Here is a 21,361-nt window from a genome sequence, read left to right on the forward strand (position 1 = left end):
ACACGTATCACGTATGGCAATCTCTTCTCAGGATGTGAGAGGTGTCTCCTCTTGTCAAAATTTATCCATTCTTTTTCTTCTTTACCAATTACCAGAATGCATGCATGCCAAGAGTTTGCATTTCAGTACATTTCATGGGGTTCATTTTGGAATAATTAGAACATCTCAACATCCATAATAAGTCACAAGGATCATTGCTCCAAGAGTTTTCTCTACTTTGAACTGTAGATGGAGAACAGCCTGATGCACGTTTAATATTCATCCATCCTATTGCACTGTTCCAAGAGAGTATTCAAGTTTTAAATAGCTGAAATACAAGCTCTATTGAGAACTGATGGATGACTGAACCAAGAGTTCACCACATTGTACGTGGTGCAAGCTATTCTCTCCACCACGAGAAGCAATGCTTGGACCAACATCCTCTCAGTATCTGACGCGCCTGCTTGGATTGTTTACTAATCGAAGGTTTCTTTTGAAGCCTCTAGGTGAAGCCACCTAGGATTCCTAGGTGGACACTCTAGAAAAAGAAAGAAATCCTAAAAATTCTCACAAAAAAGCAAAACATCCGACCCTCAATCGATAGATTCAAATCATCGTAGCCATTGGATCTATTATGTTTTTAAAAAATTACCCACCTATGCCATTATGAAAATAGTCTAAAGTAACCCCTAAATCTATATATAAATTACCCACCTCTGCCATTATATAAAATAAACTAAAAGTAACCCCCTAATCTTCATCCAAATTACCCACTTATGCCATTATAAACAATATTTAAAATAAGCCCCTAATTTGCAACTGAATTGTCTACCACTATTACTTAAAAAACTTAAAGTAACCCCTTCAATTTGCATATATTACCCACACATGCCATTATTAAAAATAACATGAGGTAATCCTACGTTTGAATCAAACAACCTTATTTAAAAATATAGAGAAATATAAGATTCTAAATAGTCTATATCTTTCACTACTGGTATACGATATAATAATTAAGGTCTATACGCATGATGTGTATCACCATTTATAAGAATATAAAGTGATGAGAATATAGATTTCTATGTTAAAATTGTATCTCAAACTTAGGGTTCATTAAACAAATTCAAGCGCATACCTACAGTGCAAAGTGAAAAGTTAAAGATTATAAATGTGGATGAAAATATTATAGAGTAATTACTAATTAAAATCTATCACAATTGGATGAAGATATTAAGTATATATCTACATAAGTACTGTGTTCGAATATTTAACAAACGAGAGATAGCTTATGGTAATAGTTTTGTAGCAATGTAGTCTCATTTTTTTTCATTGAAGACTCCGCATTAGTTCCCACGAGGCAATCTAGAAAAAAGAGACAAATTCTCATAAAAATTAAAAACATCAAACACCAATCCTGTAAACTCTAATAATCATAGCCATTGATCTATTATATTTTCTAAAAAGTATCGTGAAAAATATTCAAAAATGAGCTCTAAACCTATATCTAAATTACCGAGCTCAGCTATTATAAAAAATAATCTAAACTAACCCCATAATCTTCATCCAATTTACTAATACACATCATTATAAAGCATAACTTAAAATGTCATTCTAAAATTTTATCTATGTTAACCACGTGTGTCATTATTAAAAATAACCTAAAGTAAACAACTAAATATTAATCTAATTATCTTCATGTGCATCATACAGAAATGTCAAAAAGTAAACTAATATATTATTCTAAATTACCTATTTATGTCATTGTTAATATAAAAATACTAAGTTAAAGTATATGCACATGATAAGTGCCACCATTTAGACCATTTATATATGTACGTGAGGAATCGATGAAAAATATTAATTTATATGCTAAACATAATGTATAGAGGATTGGAGGTGCGATACAAAATGGAAAAAGTACGAATATGGGTGAAAATGTGCATAAAGTAATTATTAATTAAAATCAGTCACAACTAGATAAAGATAGGTACATATCTATATAAGTATTATGTTGAAGTATTCAAAATAAAAGAGTAGTAGGTAAACAATTTTGATTATGAGCTAGGAGTTTAATTTCTAAATAATTTTCAAATACAATAGCTTCTAAACATATTAGCCCGTGCGGGAGCACGGGTTGATGGACTAGTCGATACAAATAAGAACGAAAACCTGGGAACTATCGCCATTGCTTGGATCTAAAATAGATGAACAAACCTTGAGCGAGCAGCCTGGTTACAGTGATCGCATTAGTCCTCCCTCTCGCGATGTTCGTGTAATAATCCAAAAAATTGTAATATTTATTTGAGTGAATTTTGTAAAAATTTAAAAAAAATTATTTGCATGGTGTGCTCATTTGAAAATGTTAGCCAATTCTTTCCTCTTCCCAAAATTTCATTTCAAAACTTGTGTGGAATGATTTGGATCTTCTTGGATTTTATTTGCATTTCATGTTTGAGTGTTTGTTTGAATTTTGAATCTAATTCAAAATTCAAACTAAATCTAAATCCAAAAATAAACAAACCTAACCTCTAACCCATCCAGGCCGGCCGCAGCCCACGGCCTGGACCGCTAACCTCCTACCCAGCCTGTCTCGCCTCGCCTTTCGGTCTGGCTCGCACTTGCCCGCCTCGCCGTCGCCCCGCGCCTAGCCCAACCGGCCGCCTAGCAAGTCGGCCAGCCCAGCTCGCGCCTGTGCTGTACCTACGCTCCCCTCTCTCTTTTTCTCACTGCCGCATGACCCCACCTGTCAGCCTCACCTTCCCCCTCTCCTGTGCATCTTCCACCTCCTGCCGTACTTTCCACTCACGCGCGCCGCGCGTCCACGCCTCGCCCCCACCCTCGCACCTCACCGCCTAAGCTGGAGCGCACTACCGCGCCCGTGACCCTCTCCATACCCCTGCTTTCGTGCTGGCAGCCCCAGATGGGTGCCACGCCGCCGCGCCCGAGCCGCCGCCTCATCCCGACTACCCACGTCGTCGGCACCGCACCACTAACCCTAGCGCACCGCCGCTCGGTCCAGAACCTTCCCCCGCAAACCCTAGCCACCTATCCGCTATAAATATGGACCCTAGGCGCCTTCCTCGCCATCCAAGCCACCGGGGTCCTCTGCACTGCTGCCACCTAAGAGGGGAGAAAGGAAGGAAGAGGGCAGAGGGGAAAGAGGAAGGAGGAGAAGGAAGGAAAGCGGAGAAGGGGAAGAGGAGAAGGAAGAAAGGAGAAGGAGGCCGCTCGTGGAGCTGGAGCTGCCCGACGCCGTCCGCCGCTTGCCGTCAACACCTCCACCTCTCCACCCTACACTTCACCGTGAGCTCCGCCACCCTCTTTTCCCCTCATCTCTTTTGTCTCCTAGCCGCTGTCACCGTAATTGTAGGAGGGTCGCGCCTCCCCGTGCCGCCGGCCGCTGCGGGCCGGACTATCGCGCCCCGTGAGCCGCTGCGCCATGCCGCGATCGGGGGCAACACCGGGACCACGCGCACGTGTGGCCATGCCGCGCCACGCGCCCACGGCCTCGCGCCGGCCGGTCAATGCGTGCAAGCGCACGCGTGGCCGCGCCGCGCCTGCACCCGCCCGCACCACCGCGCACCGCACCACGACGTCGCGCCACGCCGCGACGTCCTGGGTGCGGTCACCGCCTCTTAGGCCCTGCGATGTCGCGTCGCGCCACCGCCGTGGGCCAGATGGCTACCACATAGGCACCACAGGGTGGTGCCACGTAGGTTACACACGCCACGTGGCGCTGACGTGTCTAAGCCCAGGCTTACTTGTGGGGCCCACTGGATGATGGGGCCCACCGGTGACGTTGCCCATTGATCGGTTAACGCTGACGTCATCATGACATCAGCGGACACATGGCACGCCCTCGTGCTGCCACATGGCCCAATCCGATGCTGATACATGTCACCCTTTTTAATAAATATTTTTAAAAATTATTTAAATAATTAAATAAATTTTTTAATCTTTAAAATTTCATAACTAATTCATTTTAACTCCGAAAAATATGAAACCAGTTGCATTAAATTCGTAAAATTGAGCCCGTGCTATTTGTAGATAGTTTGATGTTATTTGGATCTTCTAAATTCAACTTTGTTGGACTTTTTGCTTAGATGTAATGCTGTTTAATTTACGTTACATTGTATCTCGTTCTGTTCAAACCCAAGCTATGACCTGGACAGGGACAGGGGCAGCACGTGACTGATTGGTACAGCTTTTGTAACTCTCACGCAGACCCAGCGCACCTCACTTGGGACGAGTTTGCTATAGCGTTTCGCAACCACCATATTCCTGAGGCAATCATGGATCGGAAGGCAAACGAGTTCCGCAACTTGAAGATGGGAAACATGAAAGTCTAGGAGTACGCCAACAAGTCTCAGGAACTGATGAGGTACACACAGGATGACTCCAACACAGAAAAGAAGAAGATGTACTATTTTCGCAAAGGACTTCACCGGGGCATGGAGATGCACTTGTCCACTCACGACTGTCCTACTCTACACGCACTTGTGGGCAAGGCACTCCAAGTGGAGAAGTTGAGACTGGAGTTCGAGGAGTTCCGAGGGCACAAGAGGAAGCGCCAGGACCAGTTTGGACGCTCAGGACCGTCTCAGAGGTCGAGGACAGGACCCCCACAATTTCAGCAGCAGAAACCCTGCAGCTACCCTTCACAGCCGCAGCGGTACAGTAACATCGGTGGAGGAGGTGGAAGTTCAGGTACTTGGAAGCCGAGGCCCCAATAGCCTACCTCTCCTGAGGGTGCAAAGTCAATTGTCTGCTACACGTACCGTCAGTTCCGGGAAAAGTCGTTCGAGTGTCCGCAGAAGATTCAGGCAGAGGATAGAACCGCACCAATCAGTACCAGACACCAGCACCAAGAGACCCTAGCGGAGGAACTCGACAAGGACCACACCGCCACCTATCCGAGGGTGCCCGAACCACCTGACTGCCGAGGACGCCGCAGCAGCGCCAGACGTCGCTCTTGGTGAGTTTCTTGTTGATTCAATCAAAGCTACAGTTTTGTTCGATACTGGTGCCAAGTTTTCTTATGTTTGAATCAAGTTTGTGGAAGAACGGTCTCTCCTCACTACGCCTCGACCAAGACCAATTATTACCAATTCTCCCTTAGGAGAAGTAAGGAGCACCTAGAGTGTAAGACAGTTTCGTTGGTGATCGAAAAGCAGCAGTTCCTAGCAGATTTGACTGTGGTGAAGCGGTGAAATCCTCATGCATTGATGTAATTTTATAGCCATCAACGAAACAAAGTCCGACTTTCATAAATAGAGTACTAAGCGCTTCTCCCGTGGCCTTTTCAAATAGGTGCATAGACCAAGCTAACAGAGAATGAATCGATTCATTCCTACTAGAGGACAACGAATCTTTGTACAGATGAATGAATCGGCTCAAGAAAACGAATCGGTGCATGGACAATAAGAATTATTTGCACGCACAGTAAATGACCAACCACTTCCTTGCAAGCTGCTCGGGTGGGAAGAGAAAGAAAGAAGTTTTTTTTACTGTATGTGATCCCAAGCGACGTTTCGCCACTACCGACTAGTTTCTTGCGTAGCCGATTTTTCTGATACGAGCCGGATGCTCTAAGCGCTGCAGCGCTGAAGTATGAGCCGCTGGACCAGGCTTTCTCTGTCGGAACGTCAAATAAAAACCAACCGAGGTAGTATTAGAGGGTGTTTGATACTAGGTGCTAAATTTTAGCAGTGTCACCTCGGATGTTCGGATACTAATTAGGAGGACTAAATATGAGCTAATTATAAAACTAATTGCAGAACCCCGATGCTAATTCACAAGATGAATCTATTAAGTCTAATTAATCCATCATTAGCAAATAGTTACTGTAGCACCACATTGTCAAAATATGCACTAATTAGGCTTAATAGATTCGTCTCGCGAATTAGACTCCATCTGTGCAATTAGTTTTGTAATTAGCCTATATTTAATACTCCTAATTAACATCCAAATATCCGATGTGACAGGGGTATCCGGTTAGGATGAGACGACCCTAAACCTGTCAAGTCTCTGCGACAGTATGTTTATATTTATTTTTCCTACCAGAAGCTGAACTGAAACGTCGCCAGTTCGCCACGAACCTTAGGATTGGCAGAGTATCATCTCCACTTGATGAAGCCCAGCTGGAAGCGCCTCAGTTTTGTCTGTTGTCTACCGTAGCGCTGTGTAGCCTAATGGCGCGCGCGACCTGCCATGGTCTCAAGCGTTTTGTGGATCTGATCATTCATGATGGTCGTCATACTAATCCTCTGACGCATGCCTTGTCCTTGGCTTCTTTGCACGCACGTATCATGTCAAGCATGGAGCTCGCCAAATCCAAACTTTCAGCCAGTTCCAATAGGTCGAATGGAAGCTGCTTCAGTCTGACCCTGACACCATAACTACTACCGAGCCTGTTCCCCAATCCCCATCACCACTAATCTGACACGACACGGTTATGACCCCTAACCGATCGAGCGGCGAATCAAGTTTTTGAAGCTCAGCTGCTCAGGTGAAAGCCGTCTGATCTTGCAAGATGCATTGGTCCATGTTCTAAACACCGGAGCTGAGGTGTTTGGATGTCAGGGACTAAAATTTAATCCCATCACATCGGATATTTGATCACTAATTAGAAATATTAAACATAAGTTGAAAACTTATTGTATAAATGAGAACTAATTTGCAAGACGAATCTATTAAGTCTAATTAATTCATAATTAGCATATATTTACTGTAGCATCACATGAGCTAATCATGGACTAATTAGGCTTAATATTCGTCTCGTGAATTAGTCCTCATGCAATTAGTTTTATCATTGGACTATATTTAATACTCCTAATTAGTGTGCAAACATTTGACGTGAGGGACTAAAGTTTAATGAGGGGTATTCACCCCCTTAATCGAAGCTTGATCAGGTGAAAGAAAGCTGCCGAGTTCAGTCTGGCGAGAAGGCTGCGCGGCGCGCCAGTCGCGATCGGGAAGGTTGGCATGGCATGGCATGGCTGCCAAAGAGAGGCAGAGGAGAACAGCCTCTGTCCCTGTGTGTGTGGCTGTGTGCACTGTGCGCGTTGCACTGCTGCACCCCTGCGTCATGGCTTCGCCAAGCACAACGCCAGCGATCGTCGGATCACACAGCCATACAGGAGTCTGGAACGTTTGGACCCGTCCGTGACAGGGCGTTACGGATTTTCGGAGCCGCGATGGGGACTCGACACGACGCGATCGGATCGGCCCCCTAAAGGTGAACCAAATCGAATGCCTGTTGTTCGTGATCGCTGCAGGCTGCAGCTCTCCCAGGCCATCAGCCATGGATCAGGGCAGGGAGAGGATCCCAAGTTCCCAACCCAACGAGTCCGTCCAAAGCTAAAAGGCCACTCCACTCCTTTCCCCCTCGCGCCAGTGCTGGCGAGGCCGCTCTCTCTGGCACTGGCACCGAGCTTTGCAGCTTGCATCCTTTCGACGGGGCAGACGCAGAAAAAAAGAACAGGACAAGGCACAAGCTTTTCATCGAATCAAAGAACTTAAAGCACCGTCGCTTTCGATCCATCTGTTCCGATCGATCTCCCTTGCTTTGCTGCTACTGCAGGGTTCCTCTCTTCCTCCTTGCAGGGCAGCCACTGTCCCGTCGATCGCAAGTCCCAGCTCAATCACGTCGTCCCCGGTCTGCTGCGCGAAGCGGGAGGCCATGATTGCGCCGTTGAAAATACCCTCCTCCTTGCCGAGCAGCCGAGATCGGCCGCCCCGTCATCCGTCAACTCCGCAACCCGTGCCGTTGCTTCCCCATGCCCATGCGCGCGGGGGCGCGGCCGTAGCCTTTTCGGCGTAGAGGTAGAGCTGCGCGCGGCGCAGCCTTGCAGCAGCGGGGTAGGTGGAGTACGTGGAGGCCAGGGCTGTCTCGTTTTCACCTGCCGGGCCAGCGTACCGGAGCACGAGCCGCCCTCCCTGATCCGCCGTATCGGGAAGCTCTGGAGCCCCTGGGTCCGGACCGGATCAAAGGCTGCCCTCCTGCTGCTGCTGCCGCCGTCTCTACCTGCTCCTCAGGACACTTCCAGCAGGCGAGGCAGGTTCACTACCCTGCTATTGACCTATTGTATACGAGAACAAACCAAACCAAGAAGCATTGCGGATCCATCTACACAAGAAGCATCGCTCCTGCTGCGCATCCGGTGGCCACATGCGCCGCTTGCTCCCGCCCGAGCCAACAAGGCAACAAGGGAAGGAGAACGACGGCGTCCGGAGGAGGGAGAGGGGCACTGCAGGAAACAGGCCGCCCGGACAGCGCCAGCAACGCAGCACGACCAGCAGACCAGCCGCGGACGAGCCGAACGATCCAAGGTACGTGCCGACAAACATGCTCCTGCCGAGGAGATATCGTCGCTCCCGGCTGCCGCAGCACAGAGATCTCGATCGGCGACCGCGCCGGCCGAACGGCGAGCGGCTCCGGGTCTCAGGCGGACAGGTAACAGGTTTCAGTTTTCACCGAAGTGGCAACTGTTTGACCACGAACCCTCGCCCGCCCGCATTGATGGCGCCACGGATCCGGACACGCGCAGCGCAGGGAACAGAGATTCTCTTCGTCTCTCCTCGTTCTAGGAACCAACCACAACCAACCTCCTTGCAACTTGCAAGTGGCCATGGCCATGCATGCCACAACCCTACAACATCACAAGAGCTTCTACCAGTTCCATGCAGCAGGCAAGGCAGCACGAAAGTGAAAGTGGGACACACCACACAGACATTGCCTACCGTACCCTAGACGCCCTAGAGCCCTACAGGCAGCTGCCGCTGCTAACCCTAGCTGAACACACACAACACAACACAGCAGGTACAGATGACATGAGACACACACGCTGCACTACAGTACACGGACTACTGCTACGCTCAACGGTACAGACTACAGAGAACCGATCAGACCAGACCACTACGCAGCTACCGTCCAAAGTCCCCCAGCCTTCCCCTCCTCGCCGGGCGGCGTGCATCATGAACAAGAAGCGTGTTCTTGCACGGGAAGAGGAAGGGGGAAGGCATGCCTGACTTCGGATTGACCGCGCTTACACTACCACGAACGGGCTAGAGATGCACACATGCTTCCAGAGCAGCTTCACTGCTCCTTGGGCGCCGGCGTCGCTGCAGCGGCGCGCGCTGGCGCCGTCGTCGTGGCCGGACGCCGGGCGAGCCTGCCGAGGCGCTGGACGATGCCGCCGGCGGTGACACCGTCGCGCGGCGGCGAGAAGACGGCCGGGAGGAACTCGTCGTCCTCGCACTCCAGCTTCAGCTGCTTGAGGTGACGCACCAGCTTCGCCTGGCCCTGCGCACACATCCACACCCATCCATGACCATCCATCCATCAATCACAGCCGCATCATCATGATTCTGAAGGAGAAGGGCATCGCATCAAACCTTTTTTTAAGTAAAACACATCAAATCGTTTTTAGGAGTACCCAACAAAAACAAGCTTACTCCTAGTCCTAGCTAGCTGCAGGCTGCATCATCAGCCGCCATGCATCCTTGTGGTCGTGGGGCTCATCTTTGCGTTGCGTCTTTAATAGTTTATTCAATTTGTTCGCAGGAGGAAGAGGATGAGGATATGTGTGTGTTCACCTGGATCTTGGCCGGGACGATCTGGATCACCTTCTTGGAGCCGTGCACCGTCCAGCCGGACCCCTGCAGGGAGTAGTAGAGCATGCGGGACGCCGCCGTGGTGGTGAAGTTGATGAACGCGTAGCCGAAGTTGCAACCCCGCCTGCACATCATCAATTCAAGGTTACATCACAATATCACATGGATTTGTTTGATCGCAATCGAATTCATAAGAACCAATACACACAGCAAATGCAGAAGCAAACAAGATGCATACAACCACATCAGTTCATCAAGTGGTTACTACTTATGCAGATAGATTTGAAGTAACACAGAAGCATCCGATTAATTTGTTCCTCCAAAAAATTATTGGCATCAAGTTTCATCTTTGTGTTGGTTTGTCTCTTTGTTCTTTACCAGCTTTTCACAGGGGGAGGACTGAATAAGAGACTGAAATTTGTGTGTACAAAAGAAGAAAGTACCCTGAAAGTTCACTTTCGTTAACCTTATACTTACAGGTTTCGTTCATGTGGCCTTAAACAGCATATATCCAGTAATTCGCACCAAGAAAGTGCAGTATTTTAGTCTACAAGAAAATGCTAGTGACTACTCCGTAGCCTACAGCTTTGTGGCAATGGCCAAAGTCGTCGACAAGCAAATGCCGGCAAATTAATCTACATACTTGTGGCCATTGGCCAAGCTCGTCAAGAAGAAAATGCAGGAAACTAATCTACAAATATCACCATCGGATTTTATTTGTGCACGACAAAGGGATAATTAGAAGATCATATAATATCAGTACTACTTATGGCCACTGAGCTTCGTCAAATTTGTTGTTCCATAGACAAAAATGTTAGCATCAAATTTCACTTGTGCTGTTTTGTCTACTTGTTCTTCAGCTTTTTCCAGAGCAAGGACAACTGAAGCCTGCCTTTGTGTGTGTACAAAACAAGGAAAAGAAAGGGAAAGTACTCTAAAAGTTCACCTTCCTTGCACTTTCCTACAGTTTTCATGTGCTTTCAAATATCACTACAGCAGGGACCCTCAAAGAAAAAACAGGGAGTACTACTACATATACCAATTTGCGCAAAAACATGCAGGAAATAATTCTACACTCGTGTGCAAATTGCAATGGCACAGAAAAAACACTGCAATAGTGTGGCCAGAGGAGAAATGGACGTCCAACAAGCAGATGCAGCAAATATTCAACACAAATATTCCTTGCAAGAAATTATTCTGCCCTACTATCAAAGTTTTAATCTTTCAAAAACTATCAAATTTTTTTTGTTTTGTTCTGTCGACTGTCTCCTTGTTTTATAGCCCTTTTCAGAACAAGGACAACTGAACCCTCTCGTTCTTGTATGTGTCAAAAGAAGAAAAGGAAAAGGAACACAATGTGATCGAGTATGTGACCTCATTTTTCATTCAGACTTTGCCTTTCATGCAGGTTAATTTCATGTAGTGTTCTCCCCCAACAAATTGCAGCAAGAAAATGCAGGCAGTTTTACAAGTGATCTGGACTCATCACCTGAAATCCATCGGCAGGTAGAGAACGTCGTACGCGGAGACGACGGCGCCGGCGGCCGTGTTCACGAGCTTGCAGTGCTGGTCGAGCAAGGAGATCATGTCGCTGCTCCTGCACACATCAAACACCAATGAAGAATCATTTGGATGGGGGTCAAGAACAAGAACAGAACGCCGCCATTGTGATGATCGCTGCTGGTCAAGCGCGTACCTCAGCTTGTTGGGGATATTGCGGAGCATGACAGTGTTGGTGATCCAACCGACCGCCGGCTCCGGCAGTCTCTTCCACCACCGCGGCCGCCTCGTCGTGTACTGAGGCGGCGGCGGCGAGCTCTCCCGCTGCGCCTTCGCGGCGGCGCGCGCGCGCGGGCCGGCCGCTTTCCGGGGCCGTGGCGCCTTGGTCTTGGACTTGACCTTGGCCACGCTCCTCTCAGCCTTCCGCCGCGCCGCCCGCGGCTTGCGCGGCCCAGCCGCCGGCACCAGGGCAGGCGCTGCTGCGGCGTCGGGTGCGGGTCCCTGCCACGGCTTCACGGCCACGGCAGCCGCGGCCTGCCGCTTCCCCGCGCCGCCGAGTCCGGAGAACGCCGCCATGAGCTTGTGCGGCGGGCGGCCGTGCACCGCCGCCGCCGCCGCGGGGACGCCGCCCTTGCAGACGGCCGGCGGGGAGGAGGGCGGCTGGACGGGGAAGCAGAAGCCGATGTGGCCGGCGGGAGGGGCGGCGACGCAGCAGTAGGTGATGAAGGGGAACTGCGGCGGGCAGGCGGCGTCGACGGGCGGGAACGGGGGCGGCGCCGGCGGGGCGAGGTGGAGCCCGTAGGGGCACGGGAACGGCGGCGCGGCCGGGTTGAGCTTCGTCGCGGCCATGGTGGCGGCTTCGGTGGGAGGGGCGGAGCGGATGGAAGGAGACGGCGGCGAGGGTTAGTTGCAATGCAAGCAGGAACGCACTCTGAGACGATGCGAAGCGCGGCCGCGTTCGCTGGAGACATGGCCGCCTTTATTATGGAGCCGAGCGTGGCGAGGTGGGGAGCTGCTGGGTTGGCTTGGGCGCAGCGCTGTGTCACTGCAGGTGGGACCCGCATGCATGGGAGTCGGAGGGCCGCGAGCTCTGTAGTTCAGGTTTGAGTTTGATTGACTGAATGATTGGTGTGAATGTGTGATGCATGGTGTGTGTTCCAGATAAAATCTTGCCACGTCATATGGCAACAGGAAAACAGAACTGTTAAGATGTGAAAATAAATAAATAAATGTACAATTTTATTTTTTGCAATGAGGAGTTGTAGCACTCTACGAGAGAGCATGCACGGCAAGAGATCCGAGTCCAGAGATCGGGCACGAATGCACACGATCGATCAGACCCGTGTTGGGTAGAAAGAAGCAAGAGTGGTAACGTGCTTCGCTACTGTCCAAACCAAACCAAAGCGGTGTCCGGCCGCAGCGGCAGCCTTGTCCTCCCCATCGGCTGCCTGCCTGCCGGCCGGTGGATGCATGAGGATGAGGCGCTCGGAAAAGAGAAAGGGGAAGGTGTGCGCAGCGCCACAGCCTGCAGCCTTCGGATTGGCCGTGCGGCATGGCGTGCCAGCCCAGCCTCCTCGGCCTGTTCACTTCAGCTTATTTCAGCTAGCTTATCAGCCATCAAAAAGTGTTTTTCTCTCACAACAAATCGGCCGTTTCAGCTTTTCAGCCGACTTATAAACTGAAGCGAACAGGCCCCTTGTCGCCGGCCGCCAGGCAGGTGTCAGCAACCCTCCTCCTTGATCCAACAGAACAATACGAGTGGTAGTGTGATACAGTAGTAGCTGAGTTTAGGATACAGATATAAGAGAGTAGAATTCGGGAAAGGGCAGCAAAGCAAGGGAATGGAAATAGACTAGAGATTCATTAGGGATCACCGGAGAAGAAGATCGGAGTACAGGGGAAGGAAGAGCAACAGAGAGGAAGGAGAACAACATGAGAGACTTGTTTCTGATAAGTTCATCGATGCCCGCAACACTCGATAGAGTTGCTGCTCCTTTTGTAATTTCTGTCTAGGCAAGGCCCAACCAAATCACGCCCCGAGCCCATACAACGGCCCAAGCATAGGATGTTCCTAACAGCAGGTTACTGGGAGAGGACGTCGCCGACGAGGTGCGCGCGCGGGGGATGACCGGCCGGCGCCTTGCCGTGGGTCGTGGCCGGGGAAGCAGAGCAGGATCAATAGCGGTCACTACCGCTACAAGCAGCGGACTTAAGATGTTTGAAAGCGATTATTATTGTCCACTATTGCTTGCTATTGTGGCCGCTATTGCTTATATTAGAGCAACTCCAAGAGGCTGCTAATCTTACCCCAATACTTTTTTTAAGGAAAAAAAAGAAAAAACGAACTCCAACAGTCCACCCAAACCTTCCCTAATTTTTTAGCAACGCTAAAAAACAGCCTACCACTGCGTATATTTTAGCGTTGGCATTCATCCCCCAATCCTAATTCCCGCACGCTCGCGCGCCCTTCCGATGGGCCCAATACGATGACGTGGCCTGTTTTAAAATATTAGGGGCTATTTATTAGCGATCTGCTGTGGATTGATATGTTTTTGGGGGAATTTTTTTTGGAAGAACCCCCAATACATAGTTTTGGGGAAGAATTTTTTGAGTACTCTTAGAGTTGCTCTTAGACCGCTATTCGCTACATTTATGATTAGGTGACATATGAACATGAATAATGGTAATAATAATGTTTAAAATGATTATTTAGATAGTGACAAAGGATTGTAGGATGAAAAATGAATTTTTTTATTTATTAATATGAGAACTTAATGTTAATATATATTCATAAATTTTAATTATAGCTATTTATTTGTGTTTCTTACCTTGAAATGTGATGGTTAAATTAAAATTTTAGCTTTTTTAAAGTAAACTTCATATTAATATTCATATATACTCTAAAATTATGACTATTTTGAATTCTGCTACTAAAACTTAGCCTCCGCTATAGCACCTGCTATTCTGCACCCATCTTAATCCGCAACCATACCGCTAAATAACTTTAGTACCTTGGATCGGATCGATCTCGTCGGCGGAAGATGACAAGACCTGGGGGAGCGACACGCACACGCTGTCCATGATCCACTAACCGCGGCAGGCGCGCGGCACTGCCATCTGATCTGATGCACGTCTAGTCTCACTGCCGCTGCTTGGGCTTAACGTAATACGGCGCTATAAAAACTGATCAAGTGCTGATGCTCTCAAAAGAAACAAGCTTAATTTGTGTGCAGCTAAAAGGACTAGTGTGCTCCAGCTGCTGGCTTGCATCGGCATCGGCATCGGCCTTAGCCGTGCGGCCATGTCGTGTATGTGGAGTAGTTTGGCTACATTTGTACGTGCATGCAATTAGTAACATACGTGCTGCGAAACGACGTTAAAAGTGGTTCTAATGAACTTTGAAGCAAAGCGGCATTCAGTAAAAAGAAAAGGATAATGTGTTTGAAGCGAAGCGGCATTCAGTAAAAAGATAATGTGATTGAAGCGAGAATAATGCCGCTTCACAAAATGTGTTTGAGCGAGATTGCCTCATCATGCGTGACAATCGGGGGCTGTAGCCAAGCAAAGCCACCACTATACTTGATTGGTGGTTAGCGAAGAAGCCTTGCTATTTTGGTTTGCTGACCCATACGGATCCATAAAAGGAATGTCAGTATTTTTGGGCTCGCACAAAATCGTAAGCTAGGAGGTTCTTTCTTTTTTTTCCTGAAGCGGCCGGCATTACTGCCCAGCATGTATTGATAGAGAAGAGTGTTTAAAAACTGTACAGCAAGAAAATCCAAAAACAGAAATAGAAAGGAAACATGAGAAGACGCGCAGGCTAAAAACATCAGGGATGATCCCTCTAAGCCGATTCGCTCCTGCAGCACACCAGGTTGCTGCCTCCTCTTTTATCTTTGCGAGAAGACCTTCAGATGGTAAGCTAGGTGGTTCTTTCAAGAATAAAAAAGGGGAAGCTTCCATGTGAATAGCGGCTGAGGTCAAACATCTTTCACGAATATTACAGTTTGCTTGAGCATGTCTTGTTCTTCTTATTTTTCCCCCCCCCCTCTGCTTCCATAGTGGCATCGGCAAGGATATTCCTTTTTTCTTTCGATTCAGTAACTCTGAGTACTGCCTCTCCTCCTTTTCAGTATAGCAGGCAACTCTCATGCCAATTTGTTTAAAAAAATTTTAAAAAAGGAAAAAATTATGGGCAGGAAAAAAAAAATAGCCGTACATATATGTCATATGTGGACTTGCCTCTTAAGAAACTTAGGAGACAGGTTTGGGCGACTGTATGATTCAATTCGCTTGAGTTTCATAATTTGGATTGCAGAACGAGCATGCCGCCTGCGCAGTCGCCCCGTTCGCTACGCAGCGCTGGTTACCTTTCAGGTGGGCGGCGTTGGCTTAGCTTCTCCGTGTGGTACTAAAATTGAAACCCAAGCCGAGCAGCGGCAAACACACACACACTGTGGGCCGGTAGATTGCAATTAGCGGATCGAATAAACCAAAAGTGTGATGATATATGTTTGTGGCGCTAACAAGTCGAACATAGCCCAACTACAGCCTGGCCCAATAAGCCTAAGCCGGGGGCGCCAGGCCTGCTTCTGCGTCCGTTTATTTTTTTTTCCAATAATCTTCTGCGTCCGGATTGGCCGTGCGGCATGCATCGAGCTGCGGTATCGCGTGCCTGCCCAGCCAGACCACTCCTGTCGCCGGCGGCGGTTGGCGGCCGGCGAGTACGTCGCCGACGAGGTGTGCGCGCGAGTGTGACCGGCCGGCCGTGGGCCGTGGGCCGTGGCCGTGGGGAGCAGAGCAGGATCGGATCTCGTCGGCGGAAGATGACGAGACATGGCGGGCCCATTAGCAGCGACACGTACACATGGCGCATTAGCGCGCGCGCACAGAGAGATCTAGAGAGAGTTTGTGGAGTAGTGTGTTGTGGCCATGTCGTGTTTGTGGAGTAGTTTGGCTACATTTGTACGTGCATGTATAAGTAACATACGTGCTGCGGAAACGACGTTAAAAGTGATCCCAACAGTAAAAAGATAATGTGTTTGAAACACATTACCTTTTTACTGAATGCCGCTTTGCTGAATGTTTTTGGAACGAGATGCCTCATGTGCGACATTTGGGGACTGTAGCCAAGCAAAGCACCACTACGGTCAGCAAAGAAGCCTAGTGGTTCAATAAAGAGGAATGTAAGAATTTTTGAGCCCACACAAAATCGTAAGCTAGGAGGTTCTTTGAAGAATAAAAAGGGGAAGCTTTCATGTGAATAGCGGCTGAGGTCCGACATCTTTCATGAATATTACGGTTTGCTTGAGCATGTTTTGTACTTCTTGTTTTCCCCCTCTGCTTCCATGGTGGCATCGGCAAGGTGACTCCTTTTCTTTTTTTTGTATAGTAATTCTTCGAGTTCTGACTCTGTCCTCCTTTTCAGTGTAGCAAAGTAAAGCAGGCAACTCTCGTGCCGATTCGTTTTAAAAAATAAAAAAATAGCTATACATTTATGTCAAATGTTGGGGCCGACTGTATGATTCAATACGCTTGAGTCTATAATTTGGATTGCAGAACGAGCATGCCGCTCGCGCAGTCAACCCGTTCGGTACGCAGCGCTGGTCACCTTTCAGGTGGGCGGCGTTGGCTTAGCTTCTCCGTGTGGTACTAATTGAACCCCAAGCGGCAGATTGCAATTAGCGGATCGAACAAACAAACGCAAAGTGTCGATCACAGCCCAACTAGAGCCTGGCCCAATAAGCCTAAGCCGTGGGGGCGCCAGGCCTGCTTCTGCGTCCGTTTTCGCGCGAGCGCGGCGGCCCAACAGCTCTGACGCAACTCAGCTGGTACAAAACAAATCCAATGCTTCGATCTTATAAGCAACAGGATTTTGAGTTTATGTTCTTTGAATTCCAGTCTAAGATTGCAGAGAGCAAACGGAAACAGTTGCAGAGACGCCAGCTTCCAACCCCTTATTGTCCATCTGGTTGTGGTTCTAGTGAAACATGACTTCTGTGAACTCCAGCCTCAGATTGCAGACAACAAATAGCTGCGTACTGTCGACATAGTTGGGTTTACCATGACAGTGTTCCAGGTCCCTAGATGCTTCTGAACCTTTCTCTTATAACAGTAACTCTTTCAGTGTGCATCGCCGATTTGCATGCGATCCGCTGCTCTCTCCTCTGAACATTGTACCCCCAATGCGTACAGTTGAATTGAAGGTTGGGATGCTCCTTTGGAGATTGTTCATGCTGAGTTCAAGGACGCCGAGGGATGCCAATCTTAGCAGCTGCGGCGGGGTGCCTCCTGTCAGGTTATTCAGGGGGGAGACCGAGGTAGGCCAGTGCCGGCGAGAGGTTCCCTATCGAAGAAGGGATGCGTCCTGAAAGTTGATTGGAACCTAGAGCCAGCACGGCGAGGTTGACAGGTCTGCCTATCTCCGGTGGGATTTCTCCTGCCAGGTTGTTAAATTCTACGGCGAGGAATCGAAGGTTGACAATGCGTCCGATCCGATAGCGGCGGTGCCAGTTTCACATGGCCAGAGGGGGATGCGAGGAGGAAGACGAAGAGCAGCAAGAGAGGCTCGAGGCGCGGCGCCATTGCTGAGCAGAGGACTGAGGCTGAGCCATATGGCAGGATCCGGGATCCCTACGCCAATGCTTGCATTACAGGATCTCCTGCTGGAGTAGCAAGACATGTTTCACCTCGCCGTGTCCACTGAAGCTTATGATCAATTTCTACCACTACAGCAGACCTTGGACACTGGACAACCTATAAATTTCGATCAAGCGCTAGTTAACTGGACGTGCAAGCTTATAAGCATCTGTTGGCATCGAAATACTGACGTCAGGCTCAGCATAAGGTCTTCCTTTTGTTTCATCAACCACATTTGCAAACAAGGAAGTATAAGACTCAAGACATGACTCGGTGGTTGCAATAAACAACAGGGCAATCGTTGTAGTTGGACTCCTCCATTTCATAAACCTCTATCAGACCTGGAACAAGAGCATGGACAGTTAGCCTGGTTACTTCTCAATAATAAGAAAAACCGAGCGAATCTTGTAAAGTAACAGAATGGCACAACATGGATGTTGGTGTGTACCTATGCTTCAGGTTTCTTTCTTCTGCCTCTTCTAGCATCTCGTGGGAGCTTCAACAAAAAACCCAACCAGTTCAAGGGTCGATGAAGCAAGGACTCGCCCAAACATCCCTTTTTCCTCTTGCACCCTTCTGAACTTTTGGAACTGAAGAAAAGAGCACAAGTCTTCCACCCCAAATCCCGTGACGCATACTGTCCTCTTGGAAGGACTCACTTCGATTCCATCATCTGTCTCTTGGCACACACCCACAACCTGCTCCTCTGCACCATGAAGTATGCCAAAAGAGTCTTCATTCCTTCTTTGATACTCTGTCACAGAGTACACAGCAACAAGTGGACCATGCATCCTTAAGTGATCCAGTGCTTCAGACAGACCTTCAGGAGTTTTCGTATCGAACAGCTTGTAGTCCGAAATTGTGCATCGCTGGCCAAATACAAGTCATGTAAACATGTTACATGTAAACAATGATAAATGCAGTACTAACAATTTAGAACAAAAACATTGTGGAATAGAAGATTTTTGTTATCCGGAGGAATTATTCATTGCAAGAAAATACAACAGTATACCATATTGGACTAGGTTATTCTGAGGGACATTTGTGAACTAGGAGAGGCAATATTACCTTTGTTGGGATGCCTTCAGGATTCAGTTCTACTGCTCCTGTGCTTTTCAGTATCTCAGCAACCTTGATTAGCTCACTCAATCCATCAGAGGACGGTTCCTTCTTCATATGTGTGTACTGCTCGTACAACTCATATGGCGATAGCTCTTTGATGATATGTCCCTTCACCCTACAATTTGCTTCCAAGCTGAGGTAGTTCAAAAGAAGAGAGACATTCCTACAGAAATCGCAAATGTTAGCATTCTCACTAGACGGGAGGATAATTGAACAGATAGACAAGGAGGAAGCTGTAGGAGATCATGCTAGCATCTAGTGGGGATGAGGCATTGACACACTCAAATCATATGACATGGCACCCACAATGACAAGATCATCTAGCAAAACCCACCCAAGGGGCAAACTGACCAAAGTTTAAAACCTGAGGGGGGTTAAATTGACTAAAAGCCACTTCAAGGGGTTATCTGCCCAAACAACCCAATTTGAAACCTAGGGGTTAAATGGACTAAAAAAAAACTTCAAGGGGTTATCAGCCCAAACACAATACTAGGTGCACTAAAAAGAATTTCAGGGTCCTACTTCCTAGAAGCTGTAAAGCAACTATTTTCCAAGAGTAGACACGGAAAGATGCCATAACCCAACAAAGTAGAACGGTGCAACATACTACTCAGAAGTCAAACCATAAATACAGAAACCCAGACAAACACATAAAAAATCAGTAAAGACATTCAACCTTCATCATGATCTTTAGCATGTGATAAGACGGTTTGTCCTTCAATGACCCTTTCATGCCATGTCCATAAGAAATATGCATTGGCATACTTTTTTGACATATCCTGTGATAAGAAATAGTATCAAATATTCGAACTTTGAATATGAAGTAACAACAAATTAAGAGTCATCTCTATCATCACTAACTTCAGTAGTATCAGTAGGCTGATGACTCGCAAGCTTTTCCATAGATGCTGACATGCTGTTGTAGGCAAAGACGGTAGCTCCTGTTGAACCTGCTGTTACAAAAGAATGTGTTACAACAAAGGTTATAGCGTGGCTAAAATTTTGGGGAAAATGATGGAATATTTTAGTGCACATATGCAACCATCCTAGTGAAGAGCTCTTCATCTGCAAATGATATGTGGCATGCAACCCCAGATGGGTTTCTGGTCAATGTGCTCAAGGAAATAGCATCATGGAGACGCTATGGTTTCAGTCTGAACAAGGAGACTATTTTTTTTTGGTCAAACGTGCAGGAGGTGTGTGTCATTGTATTAATAGGTAGAAAAAGCGGTCCGATTACACGCCGAATCCAAGGCTGGGGTTAGTTCCAGCAAGGTGCCTCTAATAATAGCAAGAAGACTATTATGAGCAAGGTGATGTAGTTCCAGCAAGCCAACATTTACCTTGATTATCAGGATTCAGGAGGGTGTATAAGATTAAGATACTTATCTAGTGCTTGCTAAAATACCAGAATGTTTTGTCAAGCAACAGGATCAGCTATCGCCAGAGCATTTCATGCTGTTACTCCAGTTAGCCTCTGAGGTAAATTTCTGGATCATGGGGATCACGGCTCAGGATAACAACAGGAGTCAGCACATGACCAGGGTACAAAGTGATCAAGACACTCGTTTCATCGACAACAAAGGCAAGTTTGTTGTTTACTGTGAATTCAGTAATGGACAGAAAATGTTTGATGAATTATCGCCATGGGAGAGAAGAAGTGGTTTCAGTCCTGGAAATTTTAGAGTGCATAATAGTTAACTGATGCTCGACAAGATGCCATCATGGCAACAAGGTGGCTTTAGCCTCTAATAACTATCTGCAATGGAAGGTGGTCAATTAGTGTGTGAGGAGATACCGTCAAGCAGTTTTTGCGGTTCCAGTGTTGGAAGCCAAGCTGTTATCTGTGAGAAGCTGATACAATGTGAAAAGATAGCAGAGTATCTCATCAGTCTGTCCATCACTCGGCCACGGGACCCCCTGGGGTGTTTGCTACATTTTGTGCAGTGAAGTATGGAAAGGGGATGGACCAAGTTCTTGACATCATGAGCAAGCAAGTGTTGTCTTTTGCCTCAGTTCACGATGAATCAAATATGACGCTGAAATGCAGCTCAACCGAGGATAATTGTGCACAGATGAGGGCTGCAGCTACTGGCGGATGATAGTGGGTTGACAATCCCTAAGGCACTGGTGAGATGAATTGCACAACCAAGGCAACCGATACAAACGCGAGGTGAGGCTCTAGCGGGCGATACACACGGACTGGATCCTTTGCAACAAGGTTCGCATTAGATTAGGGATTGGGGAGGGAAAGGGAGAGATGAGAACTCACCCTCAATCGGTTGCTAGTGGCGGCAGCGTAGGGTTCATGGCGGTGGGGATGCCGGAGCGACGGCTGGGCGGCGGCCGCGTGTAGGGTTTCGGCAGCGGGGGATGTGGTGGCGGCGGTGGGCGGAGGCGATTCCGGTTGGCGCGATGCCCCGGAGTAGCGGCGGCGTGGGGTTTCTGACGGCGGTGGACCGAGCGATGTGGGAGGCGGTGTGGCCGGGGGCCGAGACGGTGAGGC

General features: G+C 48.0%; 1 protein-coding gene and 1 long non-coding RNA gene across 3 annotated transcripts; both read right to left on the reverse strand.

Annotated features, from left to right (window-relative positions):
- Nucleotides 1-9,076: 9,076 nt before the first annotated feature.
- On the reverse strand, nt 9,077-11,943 carry LOC117865398 (protein MEI2-like 7). Its single transcript, XM_034749595.2, has 4 exons — nt 11,291-11,943; nt 11,084-11,191; nt 9,577-9,718; nt 9,077-9,283 (listed from the first exon to the last, which is right to left on the reverse strand). Exons 1-4 carry the CDS (start codon nt 11,941-11,943, stop codon nt 9,077-9,079), a joined length of 1,110 nt encoding a protein of 369 aa, XP_034605486.1.
- Nucleotides 11,944-17,847: 5,904 nt separating this feature from the next.
- LOC117842684 (uncharacterized) lies at nt 17,848-21,350 on the reverse strand. Of its 2 annotated transcripts, none has more exons than XR_004637555.2 (6): nt 21,128-21,350; nt 19,717-19,805; nt 19,532-19,634; nt 18,802-19,018; nt 18,182-18,602; nt 17,848-18,074 (listed from the first exon to the last, which is right to left on the reverse strand). It is a non-coding gene; the product is annotated as an uncharacterized lncRNA (long non-coding RNA). The 2 variants fall into 2 exon arrangements; XR_004637557.2 differs by having other exon boundaries at nt 19,717-19,808.
- Between the last annotated feature and the right edge of the window lie 11 nt (nt 21,351-21,361).

The sequence above is a fragment of the Setaria viridis genome, chromosome 1 (genome assembly GCF_005286985.2).
Source record: "Setaria viridis chromosome 1, Setaria_viridis_v4.0, whole genome shotgun sequence".
NCBI lineage: Eukaryota > Viridiplantae > Streptophyta > Magnoliopsida > Poales > Poaceae > Setaria > Setaria viridis.

Bases quoted from the DNA above. Each gene is read 5' to 3' on its own strand.
- LOC117865398 (XM_034749595.2), bottom strand. From the start codon at position 11,943: ATGGCCGCGACGAAGCTCAACCCGGCCGCGCCGCCGTTCCCGTGCCCC. The intron at 11,192-11,290 runs GTACGCGCTTGA...TGATGTGTGCAG, and splicing joins AATATCCCCAACAAGCTGAG to GAGCAGCGACATGATCTCCT. The intron at 9,719-11,083 runs GTGATGAGTCCA...GATGATGTGCAG, and splicing joins TACCTGCCGATGGATTTCAG to GCGGGGTTGCAACTTCGGCT.